Source organism: Hippocampus bargibanti, linkage group LG04 (assembly GCF_051943395.1).
Source record: "Hippocampus bargibanti isolate YZ-2025 linkage group LG04, ASM5194339v1, whole genome shotgun sequence".
Taxonomy (NCBI): Eukaryota; Metazoa; Chordata; class Actinopteri; order Syngnathiformes; family Syngnathidae; genus Hippocampus; species Hippocampus bargibanti.
The window spans coordinates 33,420,480-33,444,056 of NC_142737.1; the positions used below are offsets into that span (position 1 = coordinate 33,420,480).

General features: G+C 45.5%; 2 protein-coding genes across 3 annotated transcripts; both read right to left on the reverse strand.

The window, feature by feature from the left end:
• Positions 1–1,038: 1,038 nt before the first annotated feature.
• Positions 1,039–14,522, reverse strand: LOC148899833 (uncharacterized). The gene is made up of 6 exons (XM_088994169.1): positions 14,342–14,522; positions 11,805–12,074; positions 8,886–9,622; positions 5,445–5,688; positions 2,355–2,636; positions 1,039–2,211 (listed from the first exon to the last, which is right to left on the reverse strand). Exons 1-6 carry the CDS (start codon positions 14,517–14,519, stop codon positions 1,055–1,057), a joined length of 2,868 nt encoding a protein of 955 aa, XP_088850295.1. The 5' UTR covers positions 14,520–14,522; the 3' UTR covers positions 1,039–1,054.
• Positions 14,523–15,174: 652 nt separating this feature from the next.
• LOC148899834 (uncharacterized) lies at positions 15,175–20,935 on the reverse strand. 2 transcript variants are annotated; one of them, XR_016114799.1, is made up of 4 exons: positions 20,720–20,934; positions 19,588–19,869; positions 17,592–19,450; positions 15,175–17,404 (listed from the first exon to the last, which is right to left on the reverse strand). XR_016114799.1 is itself a non-coding variant. In XM_088995234.1 (4 exons), the coding sequence occupies exons 1-4, from the start codon at positions 20,895–20,897 to the stop codon at positions 17,283–17,285; spliced, it is 1,953 nt and encodes a 650-aa protein (XP_088851360.1). In that variant the 5' UTR covers positions 20,898–20,935; the 3' UTR covers positions 15,175–17,282. The 2 variants fall into 2 exon arrangements, 1 of the variants encoding a protein (XP_088851360.1); XM_088995234.1 differs by having other exon boundaries at positions 18,080–19,450; positions 20,720–20,935.
• Positions 20,936–23,577: the final 2,642 nt, after the last annotated feature.

The window sequence follows — 23,577 nt, forward strand, 5'->3', positions numbered from 1 at the left end:
CTTTCTCAAACTAAACAGCGAAAAAACGGAACTTCTCCTTGTCGGTACAAAATCCACCCTTCACAAAGCTAACAGTTTCTCTCTCACCATTGACAGTTCTACCGCGTCCCCCGCCCTTCAGGTCAAAAGCCTGGGTGTCATCCTCGATAGCACACTATCTTTTCACTGCCATATAAATAACATAACTCTGTCTGCGTATTTCCACCTCCGCAATATCAATCGTCTCCGTCCCTCTCTCACCCCTCACACCACTGCTATCCTCGTCCACAGTCTCGTCACCTCCCGTATCGATTATTGTAACTCACTTCTTTTTGGGGTCAATCAAAAATTTATCCATAAACTCCAACTAGTCCAAAATTCCTCAGCCCGGATCATCACTAGAACCCCCTCCTTTCACCACATCACCCCTGTCCTCCAACAGCTCCACTGGCTCCGTTAAACTCCGTATTGAATTCAAGATACTTCTGTTTACATTTAAAGCCATCCATAACCTTGCCCCCCCTATCTTTCTGACCTAATTCAAATCTCCGTTCCCTCTTGGGCCCTCAGATCCTCTTCCTCCCTCCACCTCTGTATGCCCTCTGCCCGTCTCACCACGATGGGGTGCAGAGCTTTCAGCCGCTCCGCTCCCAAACGCTGGAACTCACTTCCACCCAACATACTTTTAAATCTCACCGGAAAACCCACCTGTTTAAACTTGCTTTCATGGTCCAGTTTAATCTGCTGTTTTATTATTTTATTCATGACTTTACTGTTTTGTGTATTGTTTTTGTTGCAACGTGTCCTTGGGTGTTCAGAAAGGCGCTTGTAAATTAAATGGATTATGATATTATTAAAACAAAATAAGACTTCAAACTTGAAAACTATTTTTTCATTCATCATTCGCCCGAAAGAGCATCAACCAGACGCATCCGGTTCAGAAGTCCAAAACCGAACACAGCAAAGATATCCAATTTTACGAGTCCGGTCCCAAAGGCTCTAAAAGACGGTTTGAAAATTCTGCTGCCGCTGCGCCATGTCCCTTTGGCGAAGGTCTTTGACTCCGGTCAGTGGTTTACTTGTCGGCGTGGTGCCTGCAGACGTGCGAATCCAAACTGACCTGGGCGTAGCTTTTGCCGCACACTCTGCAAGCTTTGGGCTTTTCTCCCGCGTGTTTTCGCATGTGCAAGACCAGCGACGTCTTTTGAATGAAGGTTTGGCCACAAGTGGAGCATCTGAAGGGTTTTTCGCCGGTGTGCGTCATCATGTGCGTGACCAGCGTTTTCTTTCGGGCGAAGGTCCGGCCGCAAGTGGAGCATCGGAAGGGTTTTTCGCCGGTGTGCGTCCTCATGTGCGTGACCTGAGTTTCCTTTCGGGCGAACGTCCGGCCGCAAGTGGAGCAAGTGAAGGGTTTTTCTCCCGTGTGCCTTCGCATGTGCGAGACCAGCGCCGTCCTTTGGACGAAGGTCCAGCCACAAGTGGGGCATCGGAAGGGTTTTTCGCCGGTGTGCGTCCTCATGTGCGAGACCATTGTTCCCTTTTGGGAGAAGGGCCGGCCACAAATGGAGCATCGGAAGGGTTTTTCGCCGGTGTGCGTCTTCATGTGCGTGACCAGCGTTTCCTTTCGGGCGAAGGTCCGGCCGCAAGTGGAGCATCGGAAGGGTTTTTCACCGGTGTGCGTCCTCATGTGCAAGACCATTGCTGCCTTTTGGGAGAAGGACCGGCCACAAATGGAGCAAGTGAAGGGGTTTTCTCCCGTGTGCCTACGCATGTGCGAGACCAGCAGCGTCGTTTGGGCGAAGGACCGGCCACAAGTGGAGCAAGTGAAGGGTTTTTCTCCCGTGTGCCTTCGCATGTGGACCGCCATATGTCCCTTCTGAGAAAAGGCCTTGCCGCAAACCGAGCAGCAAAAGGGTTTTTCTCCCGTGTGGCTTTTCATGTGTCTCATCAAGTGGGAATTGCAAGTGAATTTTTTACCGCAACGGGAGCAGTGGAAAAGCTCCCTGGGGGAGGGACACTTTTGGTGTTTGCAGGACCTCTTCTCGCCGGGGACCTTTTTCGCAGAGCCAGGGCACGTTTCGTCGTCGGTGTCATCGTCGTCCGAGATTGGCGCCAGGTGGTCGTCTGATGGCGACCAATCAGAGCATTCGGGCGCTTCGTCTTCACCCGCTGTGCTTTTCGGGCGGCCGCCGGTCGGGACCAACGCACTCACATCGGCCTTTTCCTTTTTCTCTAAAGATTTGAATACACATCAAAATCAGATTTTTTTGGGGGGTTTTATCCTAAAACGTGCCAAGAATTGAGCTGCGGGAAATGTTTTTTTGCGCCTGCGACGTCACAGCTGCCATTTATTTTACTACACTACATGTCATTACCTTCACAATCGGCGGCGCTCCCCAACACTTCTTCCGTGCGATGCCCCGAGGGGGGCGTCCAGCTGCGATCTTGACTCGGACCGCCGGGATGAAGCTGTGACCGCTCGGGTGGTGGAAGTCGTTCGTCGTCACCTTCCTCGAAGACGCCATCTTGTGGCAAACTGCTGACATGGGCCTCCCCCTCCTCCTTTTTAATCTGGGGGACTTGTGGATACTCCAAAGCGGAGCTTCCCGATTTTATGTCAGGACCTTCTTCCCGACAACCGATCAGCTGATTCACGTCTGCGAGGACACAAGCAGGAAACAAGGGGGGCAGTGTTGAGTGTGTTTGATGGTGTGTGTGGCAAAGTCAGGTTTGGGTAATTTTGCGAAGTGATGTCACCTGCGAACGAGCTAATCATGTGAGACCCGGATGTTGTAATGCCTTAGTGCAGTCGCTAGAGGCAAGAGGCATGCTTACTTGCCACCTGCTAGCAATCCTTTCGCGTACAGCTCGCTGCCGCTGGCTAGCCCCTCGTGGTGAACAGGGAAGCAGCTCTGTGTAAGTCTTCCTCTGCCAGTATACAGCCTCTCCATCACCAAGACTCCTGTCGGGCCTCCTTGTGGCCACACACGGTAACTGGATGTCTCGCGACTCCAGGCTAATCGACAGGGGATCTCGGAGCTGCAATTGTCCCCAGAGGTCCCCAGACAGGCCCATGTAGTGGACATGCCCTGGCACTGACCAACCACTGCCCTGCTGCATTGTGGGTAAGTCTAAGAAGACAAAGGCTAGGGGAGCACACCCTAATAGAAAAGCAACATGTTCTGGCGGCACACAAAAGGCGGTCTTTCCGAAAGACTGGAGCTCCGGCAGCCTCCCGCAACTGTGGAAGAATGCCGGTCGTCCTGGGCTCCCCTTGCCACCGGATCCCACCCTCCTACAGTGAAGAAGTGCTGCTGGGACATGCGCGCCCCCAGTTGCACTTGAGATAATTCCTCTGCGCAGGTATCCATCTCTATCTCGGTGGCACCATCTACCGGAAATGGACCAGAGTCTGGTGGCGATGGGGTGTCTGGTGACGGGACCAGGTATGAATGCACCGGAAGCTCCTAATCAGAACTCTGCATACCAGCGGTATGGGGCTATTCATGGTCGCTAACCGGTGGAATTGAGTGGCAGCTGCTCCGGCAGACCCCCGTGCAACTGAGCAGCCCTATTCAGGACCGCACTGCTCACACCAACTGGGGAAGGGCCTAGAAAAGGTGGCCCAAACATTGCCTACTCAAAAAATCCTGTATAGGCCACCGCACCTGTCGGGAATTCCAGTCAGCGGTCGAAATAAAACAAAGAAAATGATCCCTCTCATCCTGGCATCATGGAACATAAGGACATGGATGCACCCAATGCTCTAAACATTGGCACCTGATCGACGACACCATTGGAGGAGGAGAGGAGCTGAGTGCTGGACTGACCATCGACTCATGATGACCAGGCTTCGAGTGCGAGTACCCCCTGCTATTCGTCTCCAGAGGTCAGGGAAGAAGAGACTGGACTGCACCCGGCTAGCACAGGCTATAGCTCGGGAGAAACTCAGTCTCTCTCTTGCTGACAACCTGGAAGACATCGAGCTTATCCTGCTGGGAGAGAACTCCATTGATGGAAAATGGTCCACTATCAGCTCCAGGCTCTATGAGGCATCCAAATCCATCGGATATAAACGCACACAGCACCAGGACTGGTTTGATGACATCACAGGCACAATAACCTCGATGCTCAAACACATGCACACAGCATGTTGCCTCAAAATGGCACAACTACATTCTTTAATCGATGGCAAACATGTATGCTTTCCTCTTCAGAACTATTTGAATCATATTCATAACTGGAGGTGTAACAAAAAAGCATATTCTCCGAATCTGAAGCCATTGTTTTGATTCTCCAGCAAGGCAAGACATCTTGGCGTGAAAATGCCCAATTCGCAGCTCAATTTTCTGCAGATTTTGGACACTTTAAGTCATTTTTATTGGTGTTTTGCATTTGACAAAAAATATCATACTGCGTGTTTTGGGTATTTTAGCTGCTATAAAACGTTTTTCTGATGTCAGTTAAAAAAACAAAAAAAATCAATCGATTAAAGAATTCCATGCCATTTTGAGGCAACATTGGGGAGAAACGATCACCAGAAAAGAGGCACAAAATGGCAACCTCCAGTGGCCACCTCTGTTTCCATAGGCTGATAAATTCCAAGGTTTTCAGACCAAACAATACAGCAAAATACATTGACGTGATGGAAGGACTGCTACAATGTGTCTGTTTGCGGTCAGGGGGCGTTCCTTTCATGACGTCACGTACAGACACGTCACCAACTCAAAAACAAGACTTCCGGAATATTCAGCGCGAGTCTTAAAACGTAAACTATAGCTATATGCGGTGGAATCTTTTTAAAATACGCTCAGTAGAAGTCATTTGAAGCCATTTTACAAATTATGGACACAACTTGTCCGGAGACGTCAGTTGTCCTTTAAGTCGTTTTTATTGGTGCTTTGGATTTGACTGTCGTTTGTCCTTTAAGCAAGCAAGTAAAGCAATGCATTTTATGAGCATGCACAGAATAAATGTTGGTTGAGTTCCCAGACCAATGACTGACACGGCTGTGCGTCATTATTCTCCCTGAATATGAGCCATCGTGAAGGTAAACTGCTATTTTGGTGACTGTATTAATGCAAGGACTGCTGCAGGGATGTCCGGCGCCACAGAGGGGCAGAGTTCGACATTTTTCTCTCAACTGCAAAAGAAAAATTGGTCGACATGTTCAGAACGAAGACCACAAGACGAGAAGGTCACCGCCACGTGACGCCAAAGCGGCGTTCCAATTGGCTGAAAGCTAAACGTAAGATGGCGCCCGTCCAAAAGTGTTGCTTTCCCGTTCGAATGAGGGTGCGTCGAATCGACGTCTTCCGATTCAAATTCAGCCGTTCGGCGTCTCGTGCGGCCCGAGAATGTGCGCGGATGAGCCAAAATATAACCAAAAGACGGTGGGCTTCCGTTTTAATAAATTAAAGCGTTATTTTGTTTGCGAATGCCGAATCCAAATATGGCGGACAAACCTTCGACTCGTATCACAATCCGGGTCTTGCAAACCGCCTCCAGTTGTCGTCGGTGTCGCTCGCTCTCCTCCCTCGCCCTACAAAGTTGCTCCTCGTACGAAGCCACGGTCGCTTGGAACAGTCCGAAGATTTCGTCGGCGGCCGCAAGCAGCCTTTCCTTCACCAACTCTTTCAACATGTCAGCGACTCGAGGTTCTTTCTGCTTTTGGACAGGAAGCGGCGTCTGCTCGCCGAACTTTGTTGTCTCTTATTGGTGACGTCACCTTGAAAACGCGCGAGAATACCCGACATCGCCTTGATCCGCCTCACCGCCCCGGTAACACGTGTGAGACTCGGCCATATTGCGTGTGGTGGAACTGCCCGGGGTGATGCTCAGTTTGAGAGAGGCCGTTTTTCTCATAGGCAAACTTGTATCAGTCACACGTGTATGGCCGCGAAGCATGTTGGAAGGGGAAGTTTTCTTTTACAATGGACGTAATCGTGAAGGGTCCGGCGACACTGAGGCACTCGATGCGTGCGCCCCCGAGCTTCCAGAGCAAACTCCGTGTCGGTGCGCGTACCGCTTTAAGAAAGTCACGCGACCACTGTTGCTACGAGAACCGGCGCGTTCTTTTGGTGTCCTTGTTAAAGTTTAGGGGATTACGTCGTCATTGCGTTGAAAGAAATCTATCGAAACACTCACTATAGAATAGTTAATAACTACAACTTCGGGAGGTTCATATTCTATTAAATGTTCGGAAAAAATATCAAGTTTTCCCCCTTTGTGGATTCTGTTCTCCGTCGCTGAATGATGACGTCTTCAGGTCATAATTCGGCTTCCTCGTAACGTAAACAAAGTGATCTCCAGAGTTACCAGTCGGACGGGGACTTGTTTTTCAGCACGGAAATCAAGTTTGGGTCGTATTTAATATTTAAAGGACAACCGACGTCACTTTTTTGTTTTTTTAACTGACATCAGAAAAACGTTTTATAGCATCTAAAATACCCAAAACACGCAGTATGATATTTTTAGTCAAATGCAAAACACCAATAAAAATGACTTAAAGTGTCCAAAATCTGCAAAAAAATGAGCTGCGAATTGGGCATTTTCAGAAAGTGCCGCCCCCAGTTCGTGACGTCACGCCAAGACGTCTTGCATTGCTGGAGAATCCAAACAATGGCTTCAGATTCGTAGAAGATGCTTTGTTGTTACACATCCAGTTATGAATATGATTCAAATAGTTCTGAAGAGGAAAGCATACATGTTTGCAATCAATTAAATAATTTATTCCGTGTCATTTTGAGGCAAACGGGCGGGGGGGAATGTCTCACCCAAAAAGAGGCAGTAAAATGGCCACCGAGCTGTGAGGAATGAACCAGCCCGTTTCCACTGGCTGATATATTCATTTCATGGAGCTTGGACTCCCTCTGCTGGCAGCTTTTGTATGTAACACACGGTTTAAAAAAAAAACAGTACAGCAAAATACATTGACGTGATGGAAAGACGCTACAATGAGTCACGTGAGGACTCGTCACCAACTCAAAGACAAGACTTCCTGAATGTTCAGAGCGAGTCTTAAAATGTAAATCTTATTAAAATACGCCCAGTAGAAGTCATTTGAAGCCATTTTACAAATTATGGACACAACTTGTCCGGAGACGTCGGTTGTCCTTTAAGTACACGCTCAAATATATTCTGAATGAACTGGTCGCTCAATATAACGTGATTTACAAAAAGAGTAAATCGGCCCAGGTGAAATGTTGGAACGAAAAGCCGTAGAGGGATCCTCGTCATTATTGGTTTATGGCGTTAAATGGTTCAAAAAGTACTACGGACTATTTATTCATTCATTCATTTATTTATTTACCTATTCACCAATGTATTTCTTCATTTAACTATTTCTGTATTTGTTTATTGAACTATTTATCTATTTATTTGCAGGACTACGTACCTTGCAAAGATTAAAATGTGTGTTTCCAGATCAGTGTTAGATGACGCTGTCAAATGTCTCCTGCAAGTCCACCACCAGGTGTCAGTATTCAGCAACACAGTGTTAACACACACACACACACACACACACACACACAGGTAACATCCGAGTTACAACGGGGTTCCGTTCCGACAAAAACGGTCGTTAGTCAAAAAGCATTCAAAATGGCTGATGGCGAGGTTTATACCACAGGTTAGCATACGGTGTCAATCTGTTGTTTTTAAGCTACGTTTTCTATTGAATACTATTATATACCAAAATGTTGACAGTTCATTTAGAAATCTTAGAACTTTTCGTGTCATTTTAATCATTTTATATTTCGTATTATCGATCTTTATGACTGTGTCGGCGCACAGGCTTTCCGCTGACCCAAATGCGCACGGCTTCCCAAGCATGCGAGCTGTCAAAAAAAAAAAATCACTCTCCACGCTAATGGAGAAGCCAGAAGAGGTCAGCTGTCTCAAAGAGGCGGCGGCGCTGACCGTGAGCCCGATGCGGCGAGGGAGATGCTGTCATGCTGGAGAAAATTGTCCGACGCGTTTGTTAAGAAACAGTTCTTTTGTATCGTCATTCTGTGCAATGCCGCTCCGGCAAATAAACATCCTACTTGTTCGATATTGTCACGTTCGGATTGACAGCAGGGGGCGGGGCCACGCCTCCCCGCGTCCACACTTCCTTCTTCTTTCTTCAGGGAGGAAGCGGGTACGAAAACGGGACACTGTCAACTTGTATTTGTAGTTTGTAGTACTCTGGACTTTCTATATCTTCCTTCGGTGCTTGATTTAAGTCCCCCCACATCCTGGAATCCTTTCGGGATTGTTCCGTTTTTGGGACCAGCGCTTTGTGTTGTCTCTTAATAAATCATCCTGCACGGACTTCCAGACGCGTGGATGTGTATTTTTCTTTCTTTTATTGCTGCAAAACAGCATGGCAAAAGGGATAGGTGAAGTCGCATGGGTTTCGTCTTGTGAATAACATCCGACTATTCTATAGTAGCTCTCCATGCAAAACGGTGTACATAACAAAACAGAATGAACAACGGGTGATCGTAAAGTGGTTATTTACAGAAAAAGGAAATACAACACAAGATCACTGTTATTAACATGATGTCCCTGAAGGTATCACATGCAACCAACGCGGTGGCGGCAACAGCGAACTGCCGACACGCCACTAACACTCACGGCCAAATGAAAAAAAGAACACAAGAAAACCGAAAATGAAACAATCATTACCCGCAACAAAACTTGAATTAAATAACGATACAAAAAGTAATCTGGACTCAAGAGGAATCAGGGAACTAATTAGATACACTACACAGTAAAAAAGGGGAAAAAAAAGTACCTACCGACCTATCTGGATAGCTCGCCAAGCGCCGGTCGCTCCACGTGGTTTACTTGTCGGCGTGGTGCGTGCCGAGGGGCGGAGCCAAACTGACCTTCTGGGCGTGGCTTTCTTCGCCCACTCAGCAAGCCAAGTGCTTTTCTCCCGTGAGCCTTTGCATGTGCTTGACCAGCGTTCTCTTTTCGGCGAAGGTCTGGCCGCAAATGGAGCATCCAAAGGGTTTTTCTCCCGTGTGCCTTCGCATGTGGAGCTCCATGTGTCCCTTCTGAGAAAAGGCCTTGCCGCAAACCGAGCAGCTAAAGGGTTTCTCTCCCGTGTGGGTTCTCCCGTGTCTGACCCAGGAGGACTGGCGAAAAAACTTTTTGCCGCAAATGGAGCAGCCGAAGGGTTTTTCTCCAGTGTGCGTCCTCTTGTGGACTTCCATGGATCCCTTCACCGTAAAGGCCTTGCCGCAAACAGAGCAGCTAAAGGGTTTTTCTCCAGTGTGGCTTTTCATGTGTGTGATCAAGTGGGAATTGCAAGGGAATTTTTTGCCGCAAAGGGAGCAGCGGAAACGCTCCTTGGGGGAGGGGCACTTTTGCCGTTTGCGGGACCTTTTCTTGCCGGGGACCTTTTTCGGAGACATTTTGTCCTCGCCTTGCCCGTTGGTGTCGTCCAACATTGGCGCCAGGAGATGGTCTGGCGGCGACATTTCACACCACTCGGGCGCTTCGTCTTCACCCGCTTTGCTTTTCAGGCGGCCGCCGGTCGGGCTGAGATTGGTCTCAAAATGGGAGGAGCCCCGCGGACGCTCCGCCTCCAAAACCGAGTGCCCCAATGGCGGCCGAGGAGGAGTTTCTTCTAGGCCGCCAATCATCCGCTGGAGATCTGCGGGACGCGAGTAGCGCAAATACAGTCAAACTTGGATTGTTGTACCATAATCCGTTCCAGAATCATAAGTCATCATCATCATCATACATTTCATTTCCAAGCGCCTTACAAAACTCTCAAGGTCACTTTACAGTCACGGGCATGATAAAGTTTTTCTGCGGGTGAGCAGCGGCAGCCACACGCGCCAGCGTTCACTCAACCCGGAAGTCACTCAAATAGAAAGCCATCTAGCTAATAGATAGCTAACAGATAGCTAGCCAGGCCTTCACTCAACCCGGAAGTAACTCGGATAGAAAGCTAGTTAATAGACAGCTAATTAGATAGCTAAGTAACTCGGATAGAAAGCTAACTAGCTAATAGACAGCTGACAGATAGTTAGCTAGGCCTTCACTCAAGACGGAAGTAACTCAGATAGAAAGCTAGCTAGCTAATAGACAGCTAATTCGATAGCTAAGTAACTTGGCTAGAAAGCTAGCTAGCCAATAGATAGCTTATAGATAGCTAGCTAGGCATTCACTCAACCCAGAAGTACCTCAGATAGATAGCTAACTAGCTAATAGACATCTAATTCGATAGTTAAGTAACTCGGATAGAAAGCAAGCTAGGTAACAGATAGCTAATAGCTAGCTAGCTAGGCCTTCACTCAACCTGACTCAGATAGAAAGCTAGCTAATAGACAGCTAATTCGATAGCGAAGTAACTTGGATAGAAAGCTATCTAGCTAATAGATAGCTTACAGATAGCTAGCTAGGCCACCTTCACTCAAGATGGAAGTAACTCAGATAAAAAGCTAGCTAGCTAATAGACAGCTAATTCGATAGCTAAGTAACTCAGATAGAAAGCTAGCTAGCTAACAGATAGCTAACAGATAGCTAGCTAGGCCTTCACTCAAGACGGAAGTAACTCAGGTAGAAAGCTATCTAGCTAATAGACAGCTTACAGATTGCTAGCTAGGCCACCTTCACTCAAGATTGAAGTAACTCAGATAAAAAGCTGGCTAGGTAATAGACAGCTAAGTCGATAGCTAAGTAACTCAGATAGAAAGCTAGATAGCTAACAGATAGCAAGCTAGGCCTTCACTCAAGATGGAAGTAACTCAGATATAAAGTTAGCTAGCTAATAGACAGCTAATTCGATAGCTAAGTAACTCGCCTCGAAAGCTAGATAGCTAACAGTTAGCTAACAGCTAGTTAATAGATAGCAAGCTAAATATCTAGCTAATAGATAGCCAGATAAGTGGCCCTTTGCCGACCCCCCCGTGGTACCCCTTGTTTACTATCGATTTGCTCCAATATGATGCAGATAATATGCTTGTTTTTAGATGTACAAATGTACATAAACTTTTCAATACACGTAAAAACCTAAATGTTTTTTTTTGTCCCCATTTGTCCGATCCTAAAACGTGCCCAGATTTGAGCGTCACAAAACGTTCTTTGCGACGTCACAGCCGCCGCTCGCGAGTGACGTAAACCACCTTCAAAATAAAAGCGTGGGTTTGGATGTAAATAAACGAAACATATGGAAAACAAGCGGTTTCTTGGCTGTTGGCTAAGGTTCACGTTAACCTAGGAAAGAATAAGAACTCTCAGAAAGGGTCCAAAACGCGTTCTCAAGTCGAGACACAAAATCTAAACATAATAATAAAAATAATAATAATAGTAAAATAAACACCATCATAGAGTGCATGCTGACGTTATTTTTCATTCATTTTTAAAACGTTCTAAAGGGGAAAATCTTTGATATCCGTGGACCAAATCAACACTGGGGGAAACTAGAGCACCTAAGCTCTCCAACCAGACTACTCTGATAAAGATCTGATGTTTTATTTTGAAATAATGAGTCCCTGAAAAGTGACACCTGACATCTATCCTGACTCCAATTCATGTGAACACGTTGGTATTCTTCGTAAATTTTTAAAAACGTCTAAATGGGAAAATATTTGATATCCCTGGACCAAATCAACACTGGGGAAAACTACAGTACTTGAGCTATCCAACCAGACCGCTCTGATACAGATCGGATGTTTTATTTTGAAATAATGGGCCTCTGAAAAGTGCCATCTCACCTCTTTGTGCACAGTGTTGTCAACAGAATTGCCGGCTCACTTGACTTCGATTTTGCCAGTGGAGGCTGGCTTGATCGCAGTATTTCTTTATTTTTGACCACTACATGTCATTACCTTCACAATTGGCGGCGCTCCCCAAACCTTCTCGTCGGGGCGTCCCGCGACGATCTTCGCTCGGACCGCCGGGATGAAGCTTTGACCACTCGAGTTGTGGAAGTCGGTCGTCGACACTCGCCTCGGAGACGCCATCTTGCGGCAAACTGCTGACATCGGCCTCTTCCGCTTCTTCCTTTTTAATGTCGGGGGCTTGTGGATGCTCCAAAGCGGAGCTCCTCGATTCCACGTCAGGAACTTCTTCCTGACGACCGATCAGCAGATTCAGGTCTACGGACGGGGACACAAGCAGGAAGTCATTCACACATTTACAAAATGATGGAGCAGCAAAGTGGGTAGAGTTCGCCATTTTTCTCTCAACTGCAAAAGAAAAATTCGGTGTCATGTTCATAACAAAGACCACAACGTCGCTGCGTGCGCCGAGCCTCCACGGTAATACCCAGTGTCGGTGCGCGTACCACTTTAAGAAAGTCACGTGAGCACTACCGGAAGCGTGGCGACACAGCGGGCTTTTTGGGATACTTTGTGTTGATGGCAAAATTAGAAGAAAAACATATCATTAACGCTATGGTGAATCGTTGTATGTTGACTACTATTTGATACTAGTTGACACAAATTCCCAGCAGACAAATCAGCCCATTTCCAACAGAGCTGGGGTGCCATCTTTTGCTTTTTCTGGGACACTACAGGCTGTCCTTGACGGCTCGAATTGACATGGTAGGACTCCTTTAATCGATGGCAAACATGTATGCTTTCCTCTTCAGAACAATTTGACTCATATTCATAACTGGATGAGTAACAAGAAAGCATCCTCTTCCAATCTGAAGCCATTGTTTTGATTCTGGAGCAAGGCAGTTTGTGAAGGAGTATCCTGGCGCGACATCACGAACAAGGGGGCGGGACCTTCTGAAACTGGCCGTTTCCAGTTTCATTTTAAAGTCGTTTTTGGACACTTCAAGTCATTTTTATTGGTGTTTTGCATTGGACTAAAAATATCATCCTGCGTGTTTTGGGTATTTTAGCTGCTATCAAACGTTTTTCTGATGTCAGTTAGGAAACAAAAAAATGGTGTCGGTTGTCCTTTTACTATCCGCAAGATGGAAGACGTCACTGGTAAACGCAAGTTTTCTGCCGTGTGGGACCATTTCGATCTTGTCTGTGAAAATAAGTTATTGGTTTGATTGATTTCCTTGTTTCACTGTCTTACTCTCATATTTTCTAAATGTTCTGTTATTTTGTGATTATTTTGAAAAGTAAGTCTTAGTTTATTGTTCATACTTTTTCAGTTTGGAATGTCGCATTTGCGGCAGCGAACTTTCTTACACCAACAAGAGCACAATGCTGAGAAATATACTAGACTACAATAACAGAACGCTGGAGAAACTAATTTTTTTAATACAAATCTTTAATTACAGTGAGTCGATTGTCACATTTACTTCGGCATTCAGACAAATGTTCACTTAATTTATCAACTGCGCCTCAAATATCAAAGATTTTTTTTTCTCCTGAAATTACATGTATGTAAAAATAATGTCACTGCAAATGCCTAATCAATGGAATTTGATAAAATTCCATTGTCTAAACAAGAGGTCCCCAACCGGTACCGGTCCGTGGGTCATTTGGTACCAGGTCGCGCAGAAAGAATAAATAATTTACATAATTTCCGTTTTATTTATTATCTGAGTCCGAACTATGTTTTATTTTGGAAAATGAAAAATTACCAGATGACATCCGTCTTTGTTTCACTTGTTTTTGTGGTGTATCTTATTTTGAAGGCACGTTTAAACATTACCATTGTGACCAGACAGCGTTAAGGGGGAGACACGATGTTGGCACGATGTTCCCAGGACTCTGCTAATAAAGTTGTATAAAAATACATAATGGATTCACGTTTATTATTAGATTTAAAAGAAAGGGAAAAACTGTTTCCATGCCTGTCGTATCATTTTATTTTGTTGTATTTATCCGCCGGTGCGTGAAAATATTGTCTGACATTAAACCGGTCTGTGGCGCAAAAAAAAGGTTGGGGATCACTGGCCTAAACGACCCATGACGCCCCATCTACACTACCGGTCAGGCACGGCGAACGTCAACGCCATGCGATGCCAAAGCGGCGTTCCAATTGGCTGAAATCTCTATCTAAGATGGCGGGCGTCCAATCGGTGTTGTTTGTTCGTTCGTTCAAATAAAAAGTGCAGCGAATCGACGTCTTCCGATTCACATTCAAGATGGCGGCCCTACAACGGTCTTGCTAGGTCGTCCGTTCTCACAGACAAGCGAATCAACGTTTTCCGATTTACATTCAAGATGGCGGCCTTCCAGCGGTCTTGCTAGCTTTTCCGTTCATAGGAAAGCGCGGCGAATCGACGTCTTCGGATTTAAAGTCAGGCGTTCGGCGTCTCGTGCGACCCGGCCAAAATCTAACCAGAAGACTGCGTAGGCTTCCGTTTCAACAAAATGGAGCGTTGGTGTAGTCTTTCACGCCTAACCGCCGAGTCGAGCGCCGCGAATGTCGAATCCGAATATGGCGGACAAACCTTCGAGGCGTATCACAATCCGGGTCTTGCAAACCGCCTCCAGTTGTCGTCGGTGTCGCTCGCTCTCCTCCCTCGCTCGACAAAGTTGCTCCTCGTACGAAGCCACGGTCGTTTGGAACAGTCCGAAGATTTCGTCGGCGGCCGCAAGCAGCCTTTCCCTCACCAACTCTTTCAACATGTCGTCGACAACTCGAGGTTCTTTCTGGTTTTGGGCTCGAAGCGGCGTCTGCTCGCCGAAATCGGGCCTCGTAAAGTGACGACGAAACGCGCGAGAATCGCGAGACCGCCTTGATCCGCCTCACCGAGCCGGTAACACGTGTGACGCTCCGCCATGTTGCGAGTGGCGGCTCTGCCCGGTGTTGTTGCTCAGCTTGTGGGAGGCCGTTTTCTCAAAGGCAAAACGAATCAGTCACACGTGTATTGCCGCTCGATATGTTGCAATGGGCAAGTAGTCTTTTATGATGGACGCACGAAGGTATAGAATGAACAAAAGGACACATTTATTTTTAAGTTTGAAAAACTAAATTAAGGACATAGAAAACAATCAACAAAACAACGTTTGGGAACTCCTGTGTTCAATGAAAAGGTTTCTTCAGCCGTCATCTGTACTTCTTTGAAGGTGTCGGACGGTTCGCTTCTTATCCAAGAAACTTCGTCAGCAAACTAAAGTCTTACTGGTAGTTTAGGCCCTGTGTGTACACACACACACACACACACACACACACACACACACACACACACACACACACACACACACATACATATATATATATATATATATATATATATATATATATATATATATATATATATATATATATATATCCCTACTGTCCAGACATGGCGATACTGGACTCTGCTATGATAGGTCCCTGCTCTCAGGTTGGGGGGAGCAGAGGACTACTCCCTGCAGTCATCGAATCCACCCTGTGTTCTTCCATCACCGTTTGGTTCGGGGCCGCCACAAAAATGGACAAAATCCGACTTCAACGGACAGTTAGGACGGCGGAAAAAATCATTGGCACCGCCCTACCCACTCTCGAGGACTTGCACACTGCAAGAATCCAAACTAGGGCGCGGAAAATCCTACTGGACCCTCCGCACCCTGCCCACCACCTTTTCCAGCTACTCCCCTCAGGCAGGCGCTACCGATCCATGCGCACCAAATCCAGCAGACATTTAAACAGCTTCTTCCCCCAAGCCATTAACTCTTTGAACTCTTTCAACAGTAGCCAAAATGGAACTGTATAGTGCCACTTAGCAGTTTTTTTTGACGGCGATACTAGTGCAGCGTGTTCTACCGGAAACAAATTCCTTGTGTGTTCTACATACTTGGCAATAAAGATGATTTTGATTCTGATAAGGAGTTTCACAAGTCCTAAATTCTGTGACGCTGACAGTTTAACTTGCTGTGTCTGTTGACCTGCTTGCCCCCAGGTTGTCTGTGCTTCACTTGTTGAGTCACAAGTGTTGACTAAGCATCTAACAGCATGAAACTTTTAAATATGATAACTTCTTATTTTCCATCAGTGAGACATGGTGAATATCTGTGCCGAGGTAGACGCGAGTTTAATTTAAAACAGATTCTATATATATATATATATATAGTTATATCGATATCGGTTATATCGATAGTACCGCTTATTACGATACTATTTCTATGCACGCAAGGAGAAAATTACATGCGCGCAGGGTCGGATATATCGATAGTCCCGGTTATATCGATATTTTTCAGACTCCCGAGAATATCGATATAACGACACTTTACTGTATATTATTACAACTCTGAAACTTTTTCAGTGTACCGTCTTTCTGTATAAACATGCGGCTTATGTTCGTATGTACAAAATGGTTTGTCCTTTAAAAATGTACTGGGTGAGGCTTATAATCAGGTGCGCTCTGTAGTCCGGAAAATTGCTACCATCCTTCAGCACAAGGAAGCTAAGGGTGTTTCTGTGTTGTCTAAGCAACGGTCTCAGGCAATAGAAGAGGTTGAAAAACTTGATTTGGATGGACGAAAAGCAGCTAGCAGGGGACAGCGTGAGTGAGGGTATTATCGCCCAGAAAGCACAGCAACTTCACTCAGATGTCATCAAGAGGCAATGACATCAATAACCATTACAAAGGTCAATAAAACGACTTGATTATACAGTATGAGTATATTTAAATTAGAATCCAATAGCACATTTATTATACGTAAAATAAGGTCTATTTTGCGTTGTTTTAAGGCTTATTTTGTAGAAAATGATGTTTTAGGGGGACCTGGGAACAGATTATTCTCATGTTAATGGTTTCTTATGGGAAATAAATGTTTAGCAGACAAACTACGCCTTACACACGTTTTGGGAACCAATTAAGTTTGTGAACTGAGGTATCACTGTACTTGGCAGGTATGCTTTGATGAAATTGCTTCCGAAATTTCCACTCATTTCGTTTCTTTCATGACAAAAGTGACCTTGAGAGTTTTGAAAGGCGCTTCTAAATCAAATGTATTATCATCATCATCATAAATACTATTATTAGATCAAACATGTTTAAAGTCCAGCCTGAGGGCCAAACGCGGCCCGTGGTCAATTTTCTTCCGGCCCGGAGCCTCCGTCATAAAATCAATCATGTCTGGCAAGCATGTAGAATGAATCCATTGAGCAGTAGCGCTGTTACCTTTGTATGCTAAGTGCTGCCATCTAAAGGTCAATTAGGAACAGTATATTAATAATACAGTAAAGTCTCGTTATATCGATATCGGATATATCGATAGTCCCGGTTATATCGATACTATTTCTATGCACGCACGGAGAAAATTACATGCAAACAGAGTCGGATATATCGATAGTCCCGGTTATATCGATATTTTTTCGGACTCCCTTGAATATCGATATAACGAGACTTTACTGTATTAATAATAATAATCCATTTCATTTCTAAGCCCCTTTCAAAACTCTCAAGGACACTCGCAGTCTGTCTCTTCTGCTTCCTCTTTCACGCGGGGAGGCTTTGGCCACTCCACGACTTCTTTCGGGACTTCTTTGAGGGGGGTCGCCTGCGGATTGTCGTCCTTGACATCTGCAGGACGTGAGCAAAGCAAAAATAATAAGAATAAGAAGAAGAAAAAAAAAAACTTGAAAAAAGTGAAGTTCAGTGAACAGTCAATTTGAGTTTTCAATGTCAACTCAATTTTGACATGCTTGTTTCAAATTATATTTCAAATTTTTTTAATCAGACTTTATACCATGAGGTTTTTTTTACTTACTGTTACTTCCGGGTTGAGTGAACGCTGGCGCGTATGGCTGCCGCTGCTCACCCGCAGAAAAAAATATCCTGTGACTGTAAAGTGTCCTTGAGAGTTTGGAAAGATGCTTATAAATGAAATTAATGATGATGATTATTATTATTATTCAGATGGTTAGCTAGAAGCTATCGATTAGCTATCTGGGTATCTATGAGTTATCTGGCTGGCTTGCTAGCGATTATCTATCGATTAGCTGACTAGTTCGCTTTCAATCTATTTGAGTTACTTCCGGATTGAGATAACGCCGGTGGGTGTGGCTGCCACTGCTCACCCACAGAAAAACACATCCTGTGACTGTAAAGTGACCTTGAGAGTATTGAAAGATGCTTATAAATTAAATGTATTATTAGTCGTATTTTTTTTTATTATTATTATTATTAAAAGAAATAACAATCAGACACTCCAGTCGAGGATCGCCAAGCGCCGGTCGCTGCGTACGGTTTACTTGCCGGCGTGCGTGACCAGCGTTCCCTTTTCGGCGAAGGTCTCGCCACAAGTGGAGCATCCGAAGGGTTTTTCTTCGCTGTGAGTCCTCATGTGGAGCTCCACGTGTTCCTGCCGAGAAAACGCCTCGCTGCAAACTGAGCAGCAAAAGGGTTTTTCCCCCGGGTGCGCTCGCATGTGGTTGTCCGGGCTTTGCTCTGCGAAGGGTTTCTCTCTGGTGTGATTCTGCATGTGCGTTTCCAGGTGTTGCTTGGCAGAAAAGGTGGCGTCGCAAACGGAACAACGGAAGGGATTTTCGCCCGCGTGCTTCCTCATGTGGAACATCATGTTTCCCTTCAGAGAAAAGGCTGTGCCGCAAACCGAGCAGGAAAAGGGTTTTTCTCCCGTGTGGCTTTTCATGTGTCTCATCAAGTGGGAATTGCAAGAAAACTTTTTACCGCAAACCGAGCAACAAAAGTGGTTTTCTCCTGTGTGGCTTTTCACGTGTCTTCTCAAGTCGGAATTGTCAGTGAACTTTTTACCGCAAACCGAGCAGCAGAAAGGTTTTTCTCCCGTGTGGCTATTCATGTGTCTCATCAAGTGGCAATTGTAAATGAACTTTTTACCGCAAACTGAGCAGCAAAAGGGTTTTTCTCCCGTGTGGGTTTTCACGTGTCTTCTCAACTCGGAATTGTAAATGAACTTTTTACCGCAAACCGAGCAGCAAAAGGGTTTTTCTCCTGTGTGGCTTTGCATGTGTCTCATCAATTGGGAATAGGAAGGGAACTTTTTACTGCAAACCGAGCAACAAAAGGGTTTTTCTCCCGTGTGGGTTCTCATGTGTCTTATCAAGTCGGAATTGTAACTGAACTTTTTACCGCAAACCGAGCAGCAAAATGGTTTTTCTCCCGTGTGGCTTTTCATGTGTCTCATCAATTGGTAATAGGAAGGGAACTTTTGACTACAAATTGAGCAACAAAAGTGGTTTTCTCTCGTGTGGGTTTTCATGTGTCTTATCAAGTGGAAATTGGAAATGAACTTTTTACCGCAAACCGAGCAGCAAAAGGGTTTTTCTCCCGTGTGGCTTCTCATGTGTCTCATCAAGCGGGAATTGCAAGTGAACTTTTTACCGCAACGGGAGCAGCAGAAACGCTTCTTGGGGGCGGGACGCTTTTGGGGTTTGCGGGAGCTTGTCTCACCAGGGACCTTTTTCGGAGACCCCGGGCACGTTTCGTCCCCGCCTTGCCTGTCGGTGTTGTCGTCGTCCAAGATTGGCGCCAGGTGGTCGTCTGGCAGCAACCAATCAGAGCATTCGGGCGCTTTGACTTCACCAGCTTTGCTTTTCGGGCAGACGCCGGTCGGGACGGACGCGCTCACATCGGCCTTTTCCTCCTTCTCTAAAGATTTGAATACACATCAAAATCAGATTTTTTTTTTGGTTTTATCCTAAAACGTGCCATGAATTGAACTGCGGGAAATGTTTTTTTGCGACGTCACAGCTGCCATTTTTTTTTACTACACTACATGTCATTACCTTCAAATTCGCCGGCGCTCCCCAAAGCTTCTTCTGTGTGAAGCCCCGAGGGGGGCGTCCAGCGGCGATCTTCGCTCGGACCGCCGGGAAGAAGCTTTGACCACTCGAGTGGTGGAAGTCGGTCGTCGACACTCTCCTCGGAGACGCCATCTCGCGGCAAACTGCTGACATCGGCCTCCTCCTCCTCTTCCTTTTTAATCTGGGGGACTTGATACTCCAAAGCGGAGCTTCCCGATTTTATGTCAGGACCTTCTTCCCGACCACCGATTAGCTGATTCACATCTGCAGGGACACAAGCAGGACGTCATTCACACAGTTCGAAAATCATAGAAGGGAAAAAGGGGGTAGAGTGCGACATTTTCCTTTCAACCGCAAAAGAAGCATTTATCAAAGACCATAGTGTGAGAAGAAGTCACTGCCATGTGACGCCAAAGCGGCGTTCCAATTGGCTGAAAGCTAACTCTAAGATGGTGGCCGTCCCAACAGTGTTGTTTGTCCGTTCAAATGAAAGTGCAACGAATCGACGTCTTCCGATTAGTGATTGGAATTACGGCTCTTTTCAGAGAGCCGGTTCTTTGGGTTCGGCTCACTAAAAAGATCCGGCTCTTAAGGCTCGTCAGTTGGTTTGTTTTTTGCTGAAATTAACGACCTAAAATCATATAAAATTATATGAAAAATGAATTACACATGTAAAAAATACACTATAACAAATATTCATTATTTATACGGCTTTATTTATATATGCACACTCGTGATGGGAATTCCGGCTCTTATGGCTCGGCTCACATAAAAAAAACTGTTCTTTTGGCTCCCAAATGGCTCTCTCATTTTTTTTGTTGCTTACATTAATTAACTACCAAAAATCATGTACACACTCGACGTCTTCCGATTAACATTCAAGATGGCGGCATTCCAGCGGTCTTGCTAGCTTTTCCGTTCAAATGAAATCGCGGCCAATTGACGTCTTCCGATTTAAATTCGGGCGTTCGGCGTCACGCGCGGCCCGGTCAAAATCTAACCAGAAGACTGTGTAGGCTTCCGTTTCAACACAATTTAGCGTTAGCGTCGTCTTTAACGCCTTAACCGCCGAATCGAGCGCCGCGAATGCCGAATCCAAACATGGCGGACAAACCTTCGACGCGTATCACAATCCGGGTCTTGCAAACCGCCTCCAGTTGTCGTCGGTGTCGCTCGCTCTCCTCCCGCGCTCGACAAAGTTGCTCCTCGTACGAAGCCACGGTCGTTTGGAACAGTCCAAAGATTTCGTCGGCGGCCGCAAGCAGCCGTTCTCTCACCAACTCTTTCAACATGTCGACGACTCGAGGTTCTTTCTGCTTTTGGGCCGGAAGTGGCGTCTGCTCGCCTAACTTAAAGTAGAGGTCGCGTTGGGACCGAGAGCGCCTTGATCCGCCTCACCCCCTGCGGAAACACGTGTGACGCTCCGCCATATTGCGAGTGGCGGATCTGCCCGGTGGTGGCAAAACTTGAATCAGTCACACGTGTATGGCCGCTCAATATGTTGCAAGGGCCAATTAGTCTTTTATGATGGACGCACGAGGGAATAGAATGAACAAAAGGATCAATTTTTAAGTTTGAAAAACTACATTAATGACATACAAAACAAAGTTTTGGAACTCCTGTGTTCATCTGCTTGTTGATTATGTTCCCGCTTGGCGGGCACATATTTGTAAGCTCCTACATACGTGCCAACTATTGAAACCAGAAAAGCCGAGTAATGCGCCGGGGTCCAGGTGCCGCAGGCCCTGGTCGCTCCACGACAAACATTACAGGTACCAGTGTCTGAAACTAACAAAAAGTTAGCGGACACCCGGGCAGACAACTCTGAAAAGTTGCCTGCCCCATTTTTCACAACTTGAAACACAATAAGATGACTAATCGCTATGCAAATTGCCAAACGAACGTTTGTTTGGCAATTTGCATACTCGGCACGGCAGCCAATCAGAAGCCTGTTTCGTACTATACTGTGACTGAAAAGTGTACTTTAAAATGTTGAAAGTTGAGACACTGACTAAAGGTTTGACTCTGTTAATTGTATTGTTTTGTAATTGTTTGTGTCTCTTTGTATCTTGCTCCTTCAAAGCCGTTTTCTGAACTTCCTTGGGTTGTTCCTTGACGAGACTCTTCATTTTAGGTTTCGTAACGTCTTTTTCTATGTTAGAAATTCCTCTGAGTTCTGTCTGAGTTTTCTTGACTTCTCTATGAGTACCTTTCACTTCTCTTTCTTCTTTCAAATGCTTAGGTTCCTGAAGAGGTTCCTTGACCTCCTTGTCTTGTTTCTGTGGTTTCCTGACTTGTGTTCAAGATACTTTGACCTCTGTAACTTCCTTTTGAAGTTGCCCAACCTTCTTCTCCTTTTGAGAAGGTTCTTTGACATCTTCAAGAACTTTCTTAGCTTCTAAAGAATGGTCTTTCTCTTCTTTCAGGACTTTCTTCACCGCCTTGTCTTTTCCAGTTGGTTCTTTGAGTTCTTTGTCTTGTGTTCTGGAGACAAGGTTGACTTCAGACTTGATCATTGAATGAGCCCTGATAATTGGTGTGATTTATTTTGTGATGATGCAGTGACGAACACCAATTTCATCTTCATAGCCTGAGGTAGCGCTATTATGGCCAATGATACTCCTACCCAGTGCAGACTTGAGCGCAAAAGGTTCCTCTTCATTGCCAAGGATGACATCTCTTGGAGCCAGGGCTTATGAACAGTTATAGCCAATTATTAATCCTACGTCACGGTCAAGTTCTTCAGACATTTCATGAGCTAGATGCTCTAAGTGTGGCCAAGATCTTGCTGTTTCACTCATGGGGATATGAGATATGTTCCCTGAGTGTAGCTTACCAGGAGCTTGATCTTGGTTTGAGACTTGATACCTCTCACTTGTAGACCTGTCACCTTCTCACTGGACACATCTTTGGTTTGAGAAGTGATTGTGGATATCTTGAGCTTTACCTTATCTTTCTTCACGTTCAGTTTGTCAGCTACATAATAATAAATAATAATACATTTAATTTACAAGCGCGTTTCTGAACACCCAAGGACACTTGACAACAAAGACAATACACAAAACAGTAAAATCATGAATAAAACAATAAATAATAAAACAGCAGATTAAACTAGACCAGGGGTCGGGAACCTATGGCTCTTTTGATGATTGCATATGGCTCGCCGATAAAACTAAATTACATATTGTCGTTTTTTTCGCCGTTCATTTCCCGTTGGGGCTGCAGTTGGCGGAAAGCGCAATTTTGATTGGATGACACTGACCTAGAATGTCCGAAAGCGCCACGTTGATTGGAAACAATACCATTGATGAAACAGTCGAATGTCAGTGACATTTTAACAAGCCCCATGTTAACGTTAGCGTCGACATACTTCTGCGAGAATTAGATTGCAGATAGCAAGTGTGGAAGCTTATGAGCCGTGTGCAGGCTTGCTAGCAGTAACTTCGCCTCTGGACCGGCAAATTGAATTTCATTCCGATCGTTTACCTGGATTTTTACCAAACACGAGGAACGGAAAACCATTCATGTTAACGGTGAGTACTATCACAAAGTTATTTTAAATAATACATTCTGATATTTTGTTGAAAAGCGTTTGTATGCGCGCGTGCGTGTGGCTCTCTCTGAAAAACATTTCTAAATATTTTACTTTTATGGCTCTCTTAGTCAAAAAGGTTCCCGACCCCTGAACTAGACCATGAAGGCAAGTTTAAACAGGTGGGTTTTCAGGTGAGATTTGAAAGTAGGAAGGGAGTCAATGTTACGGATGTTGGGTGGACAGATAGGGGGGGGGGGGGGGCAAGGTTATGGATGGCTTTAAATGTAAACAGAAGTATCTTGAATTCAATACGGACTTTAACAGCGAGCCAGTGGAGCTGTTGGAGGACAGGGGTGATGTGGTGAAAGGAGGGGGTTTTGGTGATGATCCGGGCTGAGGAATTTTGGACTAGTTGGAGTTTATGGAGACATTTTTGA

Bases quoted from the DNA above. Each gene is read 5' to 3' on its own strand.
- LOC148899833 (XM_088994169.1), bottom strand. From the start codon at position 14,519: ATGTTGAAAGAGTTGGTGAGGGAAAGGCTGCTTGCGGCCGCCGACGAA. The intron at 9,623-11,804 runs GTAATGACATGT...CGCGTCCCGCAG, and splicing joins GAGCGCCGCCAATTGTGAAG to ATCTCCAGCGGATGATTGGC. The intron at 5,689-8,885 runs GCTTGCTGAGTG...CACCAATAAGAG, and splicing joins TCACGGGAGAAAAGCACTTG to ACAACAAAGTTCGGCGAGCA.
- LOC148899834 (XM_088995234.1), bottom strand. From the start codon at position 20,897: ATGTTGAAAGAGTTGGTGAGAGAACGGCTGCTTGCGGCCGCCGACGAA. The intron at 19,870-20,719 runs GTTTGTCCGCCA...GTGTCCCTGCAG, and splicing joins GATTGTGATACGCGTCGAAG to ATGTGAATCAGCTAATCGGT. The intron at 19,451-19,587 runs GTAATGACATGT...TCAAATCTTTAG, and splicing joins GAGCGCCGGCGAATTTGAAG to AGAAGGAGGAAAAGGCCGAT.